This window comes from Ixodes scapularis, unplaced genomic scaffold (genome assembly GCF_016920785.2).
Source record: "Ixodes scapularis isolate PalLabHiFi unplaced genomic scaffold, ASM1692078v2 PGA_scaffold43__4_contigs__length_2004386, whole genome shotgun sequence".
NCBI lineage: Eukaryota > Metazoa > Arthropoda > Arachnida > Ixodida > Ixodidae > Ixodes > Ixodes scapularis.
Genome location: NW_024609872.1, coordinates 1,271,657 through 1,284,888, shown reverse-complemented (window position 1 = coordinate 1,284,888; position 13,232 = coordinate 1,271,657). Strand labels below are relative to the sequence as shown.

Below are 13,232 nucleotides of genomic sequence, written 5' to 3'. Positions count from 1 at the left end.
AAAAAAATTTGGGGATGTTAGTGTTTCTTTAAAAGCCAATGCAGGTATAAGCATAGGTGAACAATAAGGTTGTTTTTGATAATGATCATGTAATGTTTCTCACCATGACATGGGCGTACTTTGGCTCGATTGTTTTTTGCTATTCTTTCCGCCCCCTCAAATGACAGGTTGTTGGAGATGGAGAGTGCCGAATGTTGGAAGGCCAGGTGAATCCTTTGGGCCTCAAGGTAAGCTCTAGTTCTTGCAAGGTTGAACTTTTCTGAATTGTACGAGAAAAATGTGACGAGTGATTTTTATCATCACGTAAAGATGATTTATTGTGAGAAGATGTAATATCGACAACTATAGCACAGTGGCGAGCTTAATATTTCACACTTTTTTCGAGTGCCACTCTTTTGGAATATCTTAGTCAACAAAAGGTCACGATCAGGGGTGAACTGGCTATAGACCTCCTGTGTTAGTTAGCACGGATTATTGATATCCTTAATATTTTATGCGGATATTTTTATTCTACCAAATTTGTAAAAGGTTGCGACTACAAGACAATTTTATTTCAGTGCTAGAGGCTATGGAACAGTAGCTAGTGCTTTTCCCACTTCCAAAATATAGTCTGTAGCTTGCACGTGAACACTTTCACACATCAGAGAATGCCCTTTATGTGCTCCAAAGGTATAGTAACATGCAGCTCTATCCCTGTAACTAAAGAACAGTTTACAAATATATCTCACGAGATTGACACGACTGTGCTGCAGATGCACTGTTGTGTTTGTGTCACCGAGAGAGAAACTTTTTGAATGCACAAACTTGAATTGTTCGCTCATTTCTTTCCCACCTTTTCAGCACCGCCCGGCACCAGCCTCGCTGAGTCGTTCACGGTCACGTGAGAAGCGCGAGGTTGTCATCACCCCCGAAGAAGTTCGTCTCGAGGGCAAGACCGTCCGGTTGGTGACGATGGTGAGTTCCAAGTGTCTCAATGCCTCGCTGCACTCCCGTTTCATAGTTATCACGTGCTTGATCTGCTTTTTGGGTTCATTAAAGGGGCACTACAGCAGATTTTGAGATTGTCTTTCATGGTGCAAACTCAAACCTATGGGCCCTACGCATCCTAGGAAATCCAAAATTATGATCATGTGTGGCCTTTCTCCCTATTAAAATGCAACCAGTTGTCGTTGCGCATCTCTTTTTTGACGTATATCTCAGAAAAGGGGGACAATGTAACTTTTGGGCGCATCGTTAAACGGGAATAATGGCCACATGTGATTGAAATATAGAATTTTCTAGGATGCTTAAAGCACACAGATTGAGTGTTCACCGTAAAAAGACGATCTCAAAAGCCGCTTTAGTGTCCATTGTTCTCATGGCAGGCTGTTTTTTTTCGGCATCCTGAAAGGCTCGAGCACTGCGCTTGAGAAAGTGTCTCAGTTTCCAGAAGTAGGTTGTGGGGTTTTAGAGATGGCTACCAGACTAAGACAGGCTAGGACCAACCACCTGCGCTGCAATTGCAATTGGCACCCGGGCCGCAGAACATTGTCTATTCGAGGTTTGTGGCCTACGTGATAAGGCTGCAAATTGCAGCTGCGATTAGGCCGCAAATTGTGAAATTGCAAGTCGCAATTAGACCGCAAATTGCGGTAGATAGCAGTTGCCTAGGAAAGGTAGACGCTGCCAAATGGTGAGTGCTGTTCTTCCTCGAGCCTAATTGATGTTGCCCCGTCGGTGCGTGCAGAAGTGCGACCGAGGCAGTGCCAAGTGCTTCAAGTTCCGGTGCACCATCCGCAACCTCAAGAAGCAGCTGTCTGCCACCATCACCATCAACGCGAGGCTCTGGAACGCCACGCTCGTCGAGGTGGGGGACTTTGCTGCGGGGAATCTCGGACAAGTGACTGAGAGAGGGGGGTAGTGGTGAAAAGACTGAGCGTGTAGACTGAACAGGAATTGGGCTTCAATGCTGATGCAAGCTCTTGAATTCGTAATGTTGGGTTTGTGCAGTTTGTAAAGCATTCTTTGCCTCGCTGGGGGATCGGTGTCCGAAAAGTTTGCAAAGCCGCCGATTGTCTCGATGCCAATTGGCTGAGCCAGGCGATGACTGCACACCCCCTATTTCAGACACCGCCACCATTTGCCTTGCGGGACATCTGCTCTGCGTTCGGCAGATAGCAGCTTCATGCCCTGTCACAGATTTTAGAACCTGAATTAGCCCCAATATCTCCATTCCAGAAAATGCTGCTGAGTCACTCCGCGTTAAGCCAGTCACCAAACTAACCAATGAAGAGCGCCAAGAGCGTAATTGCCACACATTTCACATGCAACACAGTGGTCCAGCAAATTGCTATGCATTTTTATTGCTGCCAATGCTGTAGGTACAAAACCTTCAAGATCGACAGCTGCGCAATTAGGAAATTCTGCGAGGGGCTTGTAGACCTTGCGATGTACTCTAAAAATGAGATTGTTACCTGTGCAGGTATCGGATTAGGCCTAAGCTAATCTGCAACATTTTACGGCAATAGCCGTTATAGAGACTTCCCATCTGCATTTGCGGCGGCGGCGTTGAGCCAGGCAGAAAACTCCGCTCCACGCGCACTCATGTGGGTAGCACTTCGAGATGCTAGACAAGGCCCATGCAATTGACTCTTGCAAGGCTGCGGTGTCTTCTACTTTTACGGTTGGCAGGGGGTGGTACTACACATTCCACACCTATAGCTCAGTTCGCGTGTATCGTCGGATGTAATGCAACACCCAAAACTTATGTTCTTTACATTTACTTTTTGTGTTTCTTTTCTTGACAGCCTTTACTGCATATTGTATTATTGTCATATTATTGTGCATTTCGTTTTGTTCTTGAGAGCTGCATTTGCTGTATAATGCTTCGGCACTGCTGGTCTTTTTTGTAAATAAATGAAAAGAACACCACTCGTAACGGTACCTCTCTCAATTTAGTCTTGGACAGGGACGTTGACTCGTGTGCAGTTGGTTCCCTTTCCCGCAAACTTGAGTGACCACGATGCTGTGTTGAGTGTGATCGAGTAAATAAAACTGTAGGATATGCATCAAAGTAGGCATTACTGCGTGCAATGACAACTATTGCTGTTACTTCTTTGTGTACTGTAGCAAAGAGCTAGGGATATTTCTCTTAAACTTGCATGATTTTGACTTGCAGGATTATGCAGCGGTGGACCAAGTCAGCATTTTCTCATCTGCCGAAATTGAACTCGATCCTTCTCTGGAAGTGCGACAACGACCCGAAGACGACTTCGCGCATGTATGCGACTTTCATCTCTCTGTCTCTTGGGAAAGAAGGAAACTTTTTTGTGCACTCGAAAGGGAATTTCTGGTTGTTAGATGAGACAAGATTACAGTCTGGCTTGCACTGCACAGAATTTGTTTTCCAGCTGTGGAGAGTTTTACTTTATTGACGAGTCTGTTTTGGTGTAACCACTCGTTGTTCCCAGAGCACTGCATTCTGTGGCATCTACGGGTGCAAATTCTGGAGCTCAATGGGTTAGTGCTAAGGCACCATAGCAGAATCAAACCTTCAATTAATCTGTTAATCTGGCTGTTTTTTTTTTGTTTTGGAGTCTACAGTTTGCAACGTCGCCATAGAATGGCGCCACAGCCCCACTGGCCGTGAAAACTGGCTAGGAAACACCTTCTGCAAGCGCGAACAGAGGACGGCGGGGTGCACATTTCGAGAGGCCAGGCGATAGGACGCGTAGCGGCGGAGGCCGCGCTGGATTGGCCGCTCATAGGGAGGGACGCCCCGACGTAACACCCAGCAACCGAAGATCGTCAGCGACGTCCCCCCTCACCAATTTAGGCGCAGCGCAGTGGGGGACGGCGGGTGTATCGCTGGGGCGCAAGTTAACACCCGCCCATTCAAGCTGCTTTGCGGCGACAGTCTGCAGATGGCCGAATGCAAACTATTTAACCACCTTGGGCCACCCGTGCACGCCGCCTGGCGGCGCCCCGCCGGCAGCCAAAGTACGCCCCAACCCCACCGTTCCCCACTGCACCTCGGTCGCTAAGCATTGCATAATGCTGTCGCTGTCTATAACCAGCCAATCCCGTGTGACCGGCGTCCTTCACGCACACGCCAAGTGACCTGATCTTGCACCAGGAAGAAGAGGGGTTTCGAGAATGTTCACCCCGCAGAAAAGTGCAGCGAGGCAGCATTCACCACGCTTCGTTATATACAACCGCTGCGTGAAATGCCAATGCATTTCTTTGAGAATCAGCATGGCCGCAGCAGAGATTTCGCCCCATTTTTTTCGTTCATCAACACTGCCGAGTTGACCGTTGCTAGTTTTCTTTAGATTAATCTGCCTATGGTAGAGTTTTTTGTCAGAAAACTTTTACTGCGTCAGTGTCTCGATACATTACGTAGGAGTGTCAGCGCCGTGGCGCACTACAGCCTCAGAATACCCACGTCGTTACCCTATGGGATTTTGTCACAAAGGAGCTCCGCAACGCGTCTTCATTTTGACACCGACCCAATCGTTTACCTGTCGGGCCTCGAGAACCGAATCTTGAAAAGATCTTGTGGTGTTCTTGGGTCTGCATTGGCAACATGCATCTCATAATCATCATCGGGAGGTTGTTCCTCTTGATCGAATGTCATCAGGGACAGCGTGATAAAAGTTTTAAAGAAAAACGGCTTGACTTAATGAAATAAAGTTGAATTAAATGTTGCGCCTTCCACGCGAGAGACACCTTTAGTACAGCAAAGAGTGGTGGGGGAGCACCCACGCTACCCTGCCACGTCTGCCTGTCAGCAGGTTTAAGCCATCTATTCATTTATTTATTTGTTCAAAAAACCCCAAAGCCTCTTGGCATTACATGGGGGCAGCTGTACAGCTTAATAAAAAATTAACGAGGCAAAAATTAAATTATTCAAAAAAATAAGAGCACACACTGCAGGATGTATTGACAAGGAAAACTTATACATATTTATAGAATTTGGGCTTTTAATGCAAGTAAATATAACGCAAGCACATAGATGCACAAAATAAATGTGACTCTCGGATATTTTATATCGCAACCTAAAACATATTGTCTATTAAAACACGTGGGTGTTAATTATGTAATGAAAATGGTTGCTAATTCTGAGTGGAAATTTTCTGGATCTGTAATAGAAACCACAGCATCGAAAAGATTGTTCCAGAGTTTGGTGGCAAAAGGCAAGGAAGAGTTATTCAATGCTAATGTTAACCCCAAAATATGTTCGAAACTTCCAGTGTAACGCGATTCCTTATTAATGGGTTCAAGAAGCAAGATAGATGTGCGATTGGAGTTGTTACATAATTTGCAAATGAAACGTACAAGTGAAATTGTACGGCGCATTTCTAGCAAAGAAATCAAACAATTTTCTTTCATTAATGACGGGCTGTCGAAACGTAAATATGGCGACGAAAGAAACTGGCAGCTCAATTTTGAATAGATTCAATTAAGTTCGATGACCAGATAGCGGATGCATTTTCTAATTTCAGGTGAGTTTCATACGATGGTTTGCAAAGAAAGCGCAGATTTGAGATTACGCTTCAAGTAACCGAAGGTACGGAATGCAGCTGCCATTCACACACAACCACGAGCCAAACACACCCCAATACGGGCATTATTGTGTACAAAGGGCTTTTGTACCGCTTCATTGCATCAGTGCAGAGACCAGACACATTCTTCCGGAATTCCTCGAGCGTTTAGGAGCCTTTTGCCGATTGTTTTATGGCGAGACTCCGGGAGCCGAGTTCACCTCGGACGCCATTTGTGCGCAGGCGGAGACGCGGGCCTACCCAGACGCCAGCCTGTACCAGAAGTCGGAAGGCGTCGCCCTCTGGATCATCATCCTGGCCGTGTGCGCCGGGATCTTGCTCTTGCTCCTGGTCATCTTCCTTCTCTACAAGGTTCGTCTTCCCTCCCCGTCTCTCGCTTCTGCAGCGCGCCGTCTCGGCTGCATACCTTATCAGAAGTTGTGTGTACACAACCGGTACCTAACCTTTGTCGGAGAAAAGTTGTCGCATCGAAACAAACCCTGTCCTCGCGTAATCCCTCCCTTCGTAGAAAAAAGTCTTGCCTATGTTTGTTTCACAACATTTATCACTCTGACCCAGCGCTTCTACATGCGTAAATTAACAGAGTTTTCCTATGTATTGTTGCGCGCCAATTATCAACTAAAGGTTGGGATCCCCGTGGGCGGCGCATCTACGTTTTAATTATTGCCTCCTTGCCCAAAATCTCCATTGATTGGAATTTCCTTCGCACAGTGATGGTTACAATGACTAACACCGCTAGTTTTATAATTGCAATTCCTAATTTGTTAAACGATGCGTCATACCTGTTTTGCATTTCTACCTTTTCATTCTTTTACTTGTGTGTTTGTCTCACAGTGCTACACTTCTTTTTGTTCTCAGGCCCAGAGAGTAGATAAATTAAATAAAAATGGACACGGACGAAGCGAGAAACTGACCGAAACGAACGCTGTGTTTGTTTCGTCCAGTTTTTTGCTTTGTCCACGTCCAGTTGCATTGTTTTGATATGAATACGTACCAACTCGCCCAGTTATCCATTTTGTCGAGAAAATTTTTATCGTCTTTTTGGCACCTCTGGCGGTAGATGCTGGTTCGCACACTGGCAACTGCTTACGACCAGAGAGACCAAGAACCGGTCTTAAGCCTGCTGTGACTGTTCACAACTTTCTGCACGGCAGTCGTAAGCAGTCACAAGTGTGTGAACCAACCTTAAGCAATCCGGATGTGCTGTAGGACAAATTGTGCTGATTAAACAAAGTCTGAAAACAGCCGAGGAACAATGTGTGGTGGGGCTGGGGTCCAAACCTGGATCTCCCAATTATGGGAACCGCCAAAGAACGTGGTTGGGTAGTGTAGTTGTTAACATCCGTAACCAGTAATCGGTAGATCCCAGGTTTGGATGACAATTTTAGTCCCTTCTCCTTCAGCTCGTTTTTCTGTCGTAATAAATGCCCCAATGACCCGCATCGCTACTCAATGTTTCGCAAAAAGAAAGGGCTTAGGTTTATACCGTCCCTTGGAAGGGTCAACAGACTGTCGAACCCCCCCTGTATATAGGTCTCAATAAATATGTGCCTGTTGTTTCTTGCAGCTGGGATTCTTCAAGCGGAAACGCCCGGCGGAAGGATACTCTCCCGCACCCACGTCGGACAAAGACTTCAACGGATCCTCCTAGAGACAAAGAAAATGAGCTTACGCAGAGAGATAAGATTCCGTCCGGGCGTCGTTGAGTCGCCCCCAAGACCGCGGCCCTCCAACAAAAGAGCCCTCCCTCGCGTCTAGCCGCGTCGCCGCAGCCTCAACTTATGAGGCACGACGGTCGAAAGGTTCCTCTAGGGGAAGTGTGTATTTTGCCAGGTTATTTCTGGCTGCGTCCCGTGCGGCGAAAGCTACGAGCCCGAGACTCGTTGCTGCCTCGGAGCGTACGCCTGCAACGTGGACGTGCGTGTGGCAGAACCTCCTTTCCCAAGCTGCAAGCTTGTGCTCATAGCCTCCGTTGCACCGTCGAGCCGTTTCGAATGTGAATGGAGGGTGGGAGGGGTTGTGTGAACTTTATTTTCGATTAGCAATGTGTCAGTACGGGTCGAAACGGACTCCCCAAGACGTTCACTAATGTGCTGCCTCGATGCGATAGTCTGAAACTGTTACGGAGAGATCGCTTGTCTCGACTCACACCTGTATGGGGTTACAGCCATCTTGCTTGCTCTTAATACCAGGGTTCTGTCAATGTCCGTCTTTTGCAATCAGCGGCTGGCTGTAAGCTATCCGGCGCTCGGCTGTAAGCCACTCGGTGATTGGCTGTAAGCCATCAGCAATCGGCTGTAAGCCAACCATTGCTGGCATAGTACATTGCCAAACATTTTTCAGCCTGCAAATGAATGGACACAAATGAGGTACCGTATACCGTAAAATACCGGGCAAGCGCCCACCGAAATTTAGAGATAATTGCGAAAAAATGGGGGATGGGCACTTGTCCAGTCATCAGTTTTACATGTCAATGCATTGATGCATTGTGCATATTTTTTCAGATCTTACAAATTTGGGAATGGGCGCTTAATATGGAATGGGTGGATGCGCGGTATTCTACGGTAGTAGAGGAATTACCATTTCTGGTAATCGCTTTGGTTGTCTTTCGGGAAAATGTTCCAAACTGGAATTGTCTTCCAAGACTAATCGTGGCAACTCTTTTCGCATCTTAACCATTTAATGAATAATGACCAGCGTACAGTGTACATCAAATCAAAAACCTTACATTGAAGGAAGCAAATTCTCTCAGCGACTATAATTGGCATTTATTTTCAGTTGCAAATTTAATCTCATTTACCACAGTTCGAGACAGTTCTTAACTGTTCAATGCAACTCAATGGACAAAGCTGAGTAGCGGAGTTTTAACGGTGGAGCTTGGCAAAAAAGACTGGTGCTGGTGTGTTTGAGGCTTTGCTTTTGATGACGACAGTTCTTAACGTCGGCTATAGTCCACTGCCTTTTGTGATGTCTTGCACGCTTCGTTTTTTATGCATGAGAAGTGAAAATTGTTTCAAACGAGCGCGTGTATGGTTATGGGGGCGCATCCCTGCGTGGGTGTGAATGATACTAGTGTGTGCACGTGTGAATATCTGGCGTTTTTTTAGCATCTTTCGAAGGAAAAATTATGTTTTCAATTCCTTTAATGAAAGGCTAAGGATTGAAATCGAAGATTATTCGGAGACTGACAGGGCTCGAGAAAATCAAATGCTCGCGCTGTCTTAGGTTTGCAACCTCTGTTCGTTTTGTCTGGAAGCTTAGGAGTCATTTTGGTTTTTGCAGTGCCTTGAGAAGGTTGTTGTTAACTGTTGCAAATTCTATTCTTGTAGGAGTTGTGAGACGACAAGACAAAGCAAAAAACAGCTGCCCTGCTTGTCAAAAGGGTTGGAACAATCAACTTGGTACATATAGTGGTGCAAGAGTGTTCGACCATCAGATGGGTCCTAATTTGTTTGTTTGTTTCGGTTGTCGCACTTCAAGTTCTGTGCAACAGAAGATGAATTCCTTGTTTTACAAACACTGCCAGTTGTCTCAGCAGACAAGTGCTGCACAACGATGTTCCGCCTAAAAAGGACCGCGTCAGTGAAGTCAGTCGGTAGCGATACTTGATTTGCTCGCTGTTTTTTGGTGCTTTCGAGCCAGCTGGGCCTTTTTTTATTTTATTTTTATTCTCGTTTGGTCTAAGAGGATTTAGTGACACACAGGTGGCTTGCGCTGCTTCTGAAGTAGTTAGTCCGAGCAACTTTTCTGTCCGTAATATAACGTGCAAGAGTGGGTTGGTGCACATTAGAGCGGGGAAGTGCTTCCCTGATATGAAACATTTTCTTGCGGGTATAGTTCCTGCCTGCTTGTGGAGTGGAAGAAGGGAAAAACAGTGGAAGAAAAAGAAAAAAAACTTAAACGGAGGCATTGATGCGGCGTTTTCGGGGAACTCGATGGAGTTTGAACCCCAGGAAAGCTGATCCGTTCTTCCTTAAAACTTGGTCATGCGTTGTGGGTTTCCCCTTTGGAGGGGGTACCACATAGAACTAAAAGGCATGTCAGTGGGTCCATAGAACGACGCATTTGTCGGTAAACGTGCCAGCATGTTTTGCATGTCGGCTAACGATGAAAGGAAAGACTAAAAGGTGGGCGCCACCCTCCGATAGGGATTCACCCAGAGGGCCCCATGTTACCGTATTAGGCAGATTCGTGGGAATGGGGAAGCTGCAAAGAAGGAAGTAGAGGCTCTGAGGACCAGAGCCTCCCCCGGCGAGAGCCTGGGCCACCGTTTTGGGGCCAGCTTATCTAGCCTGCTGGAAATGGACGCACCCGGGGTAGGTGGTCTGGCTTATCCCGGAGAGGGGTCGCGTCCACGATCATTCCTAAGGGTGCGCCAGGGCACATTCACCCAAAAGGGCGAGGGAGGCGCCGCCCTCTTCCAGGAGCGCAGCCTTGCCTCGTATCCGGGAAGGCACCGCCACAGCGGCCCTCCGTGGTCTGCAGGTGCTAGGCCTAGATAGGGGCACTGGACACTCGCGGTTCCCACAGCATTCATCAAAAAACCATCAATATTTTAGGAAAAGGCTAGTCCCAACTCTTTGCAACAAAGCATGCAGGTCTTTGGAAACATTGCATGCAGCCGAGCCAAGCTGGTCCATAAAGGTGTTCCCCCACTATTTTTATTTCGACCAATAGGAACGCACCTGCACAGGCGGAGCAGGCAACCTGCACTCCATATTCTGAGTGAACCATTCTTTCGTTTCAGTCGGCAGCGCTAAGCGTATAGGAAGGTTTGTTGCATCACTCACCAAACATTTAGGTAAGCAGAGGATGCTCATTTTTACCGAGACTGTGAGCTTGTGTGCAAATTCTTTTATTTTGCGTGTTGCTGCAGTTGCGCTTCTATTGTATGTTGAATGACAAGTTAAACATGTCTGAAAGTGTTTTATTTTATTTTGTTTATTTGCCGATTCCTAAAGTGACGAGATGATGACGGACGGTGGCAGCTACAGGGTGGGTGTCTGGGAATTTCGTGTGCTTCATACATTGTGAACTTTTTGTTTCTTCTGGATGAAAGAAATAGCAACTTGTTATTGTCACTTATCATTTCTCTTACAGTTGTTTGTGAAAGCTTTTGCTAATTTCAAAAAGTGGCAACGTGCGGTGTTGTTTTCAGCGGGAGCCACGGGACCGTGTGGTTTGCGTTGCCGTTGTTTTTATCTTCGTACCTCCGAGTGAGGGGACATAATGGTGTCTGTACGAGTGCAGAAATGCAGAGGTACTCTTCCTGCTTTCTCAGTTTTTATTCTGCCCATACGATTTAACAACACTTGTTTTTCTCGCCTTCCCAGTTCTTACGGGCGAAGGAGACTCAGACTTATCTTTTGACACGCCAATAAAATTTCGGTTACGTGGCACACTTTCCGAAATGAGCCTCCGACAAATTGCAGGCACCTCAGCCGAGTTTAGTATTCTTTGACTGGGAACCCGTAAACCAACACGTTATAATGCAGAAGAAAAAAAAAAAAAAGGAGATTAAGCTTTGTCATTTTTGTGCCGGAAGGGAGTATTTATAAAGTGGCTGCTTTCTCCAGACAGATTTGCCTTGGAGAGAAATATTCCTTTCTTCTCTGCACTTTATTGATAACAGAATTTTCCAAGCTTGGGGCATGCCATATCCCTACTCGTGAAGGACATTTTTTGAGTCTGCAAATCGAACATGTAGTCTTCCAGTGCTGTTGTCAAGGGTGATGGGATTGAGGTCTTGTTGCATTTTGTACTTGGCTAGCTTATTCGTGTCACACTATCGTATATTTATTAATATTGCGCGAGTTACTTCATTGACACTTCATTTTGCTCTCATCTTGTGTGGATAACCGACGATCAACTAAAACTGTTGGTACCAACGTTGAAAGAGGACTATTTTCAGCGTTGTCGTACGTACGCATGCAAAACACCTAACCTGAGACAGGTCAATCTGTGCGGCTAATGGGACAGACCGCAGCGTTGTCGGCTTCCTGGAGCAAGAATGGTGGACCGATCTAGATTCATAACTGCGGGGGTTCTGCGATATCTGCTCTAAGGTATCGAGCAGATACCTAATCTTGCCTAGCCTCGCAGTGTGCACTGCTTAGAATTTTCTGAAAACAACAGAGATGCATTGTTATTTTGTGTTCTCTTTTTCAATGAAAAAGCATTCTAGATTGCTGAGGAACTTATTCTTTGGTTTGCTGAGCCACTCTCATTTCATTTTCCTTCCTTCCCCTTTGCCGGATCAATATGGTAGATCGGTCTGCTGCTCTTGCTGCTTGCGCAGCGCTGAGGCATTGCAGTTTCGCCCTTTGGCAGAGGTGCCCTGTCCATATCAAGTCGAACATGTTGCGCACGTACGCCTTTTGAGACGGGGTGTCAAAACGCCTACTGTATGCATTCTGCTGTAATAGCCGACATATTGAACTCTGTTTTCTTATTGTTCTACTCCACAAATGCTTACAGAGTCCAAATGTTGCATGCAGAGCAAACCTTGCGGTTGTAATTTCTTTTTGTTTTTTTTCGTAGGGGCATCGAACAACATAGGGTACAATTTGTAAATGAATTGAAGAATGTTTAACGTTCTAGGCTAATAAAAAAAAAGAAAAACTGATGAGCTTATGTTGACTTGACTTGCAGCTTCATGTCTTATACACTCTTTACCTTCCTTCCTCTAGTTCACATATTTCACTCATTTGTAATTTTGCAAATACTCGGCTCTTTGATCCAAGTTGGCAGTTTTCTAAGACCATGACCTTATTTGGGTACAGGGTCACTCTAATTATGTGTGTTGTGATGGAAGAAGGATAAGAAGGAAGAAACTAAAGAGGACAAGCTCTTTCTCTTTAGTTTCTTCCTTATCCTTCCAGTCTTCCTGGTTGTTTTGGGATGAGCTCTGTAGCCCGAGGAAAGGACTGTCTGGGACCACGTCCCAGGTCCTCCACCTCCACTATACCCTTTCATGACCCCTCTACCAGCCAGCCCTTGCAAGGGATGACCGGCCGACGAAAGGAAGCCTTGGCCCCCCCTCCCAGACCCAGACAAGGGCCAGACGAGATTCGAACGCTGCAACCGCCTTGCTTAAACTTCACTTTATTTTTCTTTTTATGATTTTTTATGGTCAAATTTTTTTTTTAATTATTTTTCAAAAACTGAAAATGCAGGCTGAAGTCTTATCACTCCTCTGTAAGAAAGAACCTCGTGGCAGTCACTGCTCAGGAGTGTTTGTTGGGTTCAGTTAGGATTTCCATAGGATAACAAAAGAACCCAGAGGTTGCAGCTTCAGCAGTTTGTAAGGCAGTTTGCCAACTTAGCCCCATGTCCCAGGGGGAAAAAAAATACTGGCTTATAGCTAAATAAAAAATGTGCTTTTTATGTAAGGCTGATCAAGATATTAGGTGCTGGAGAAAAGCAGCCATTTGCATTAAGCCCTCATCTGAAATTTTTTTTCACGGCAAAAGAGTGGAAAAGTGCACCAATGTCGCCACACCACCATCTCCTTCCACATGATAAAGGCCGTCTGCAATGGTCGCCATCACTATGGCAACAAAGTGTCTGCTGAATGGAAGCGCATCCAAACGCAGCATCTGGAGCCGCCAATTGGTGCCGTTTTCTGAATGCCTAGCTTGATGTTCCAAGCTAGGCTTCCAAGCAGACCTTGTCACGCGTGGTCACCTC

The 13,232-nt window shown here is 46.0% G+C and overlaps 1 protein-coding gene across 1 annotated transcript in view; it reads left to right on the top strand.

Moving 5' to 3' along the window:
* The window catches only part of LOC8052228 (integrin alpha-PS1), a 231,228-nt gene extending 219,060 nt beyond the window's left edge, over window positions 1–12,168 (top strand). Inside the window, exons 21-26 of the mRNA XM_040208078.3 lie at window positions 168–227; window positions 841–954; window positions 1,727–1,846; window positions 3,158–3,259; window positions 5,766–5,894; window positions 7,111–12,168. Coding sequence (XP_040064012.1) covers window positions 168–227; window positions 841–954; window positions 1,727–1,846; window positions 3,158–3,259; window positions 5,766–5,894; window positions 7,111–7,194 — 609 coding nt within the window. The 3' untranslated portion in view covers window positions 7,195–12,168. The remainder of the gene's footprint in view (window positions 1–167; window positions 228–840; window positions 955–1,726; window positions 1,847–3,157; window positions 3,260–5,765; window positions 5,895–7,110) is intronic.
* The last annotated feature ends 1,064 nt before the right edge of the window (window positions 12,169–13,232 follow it).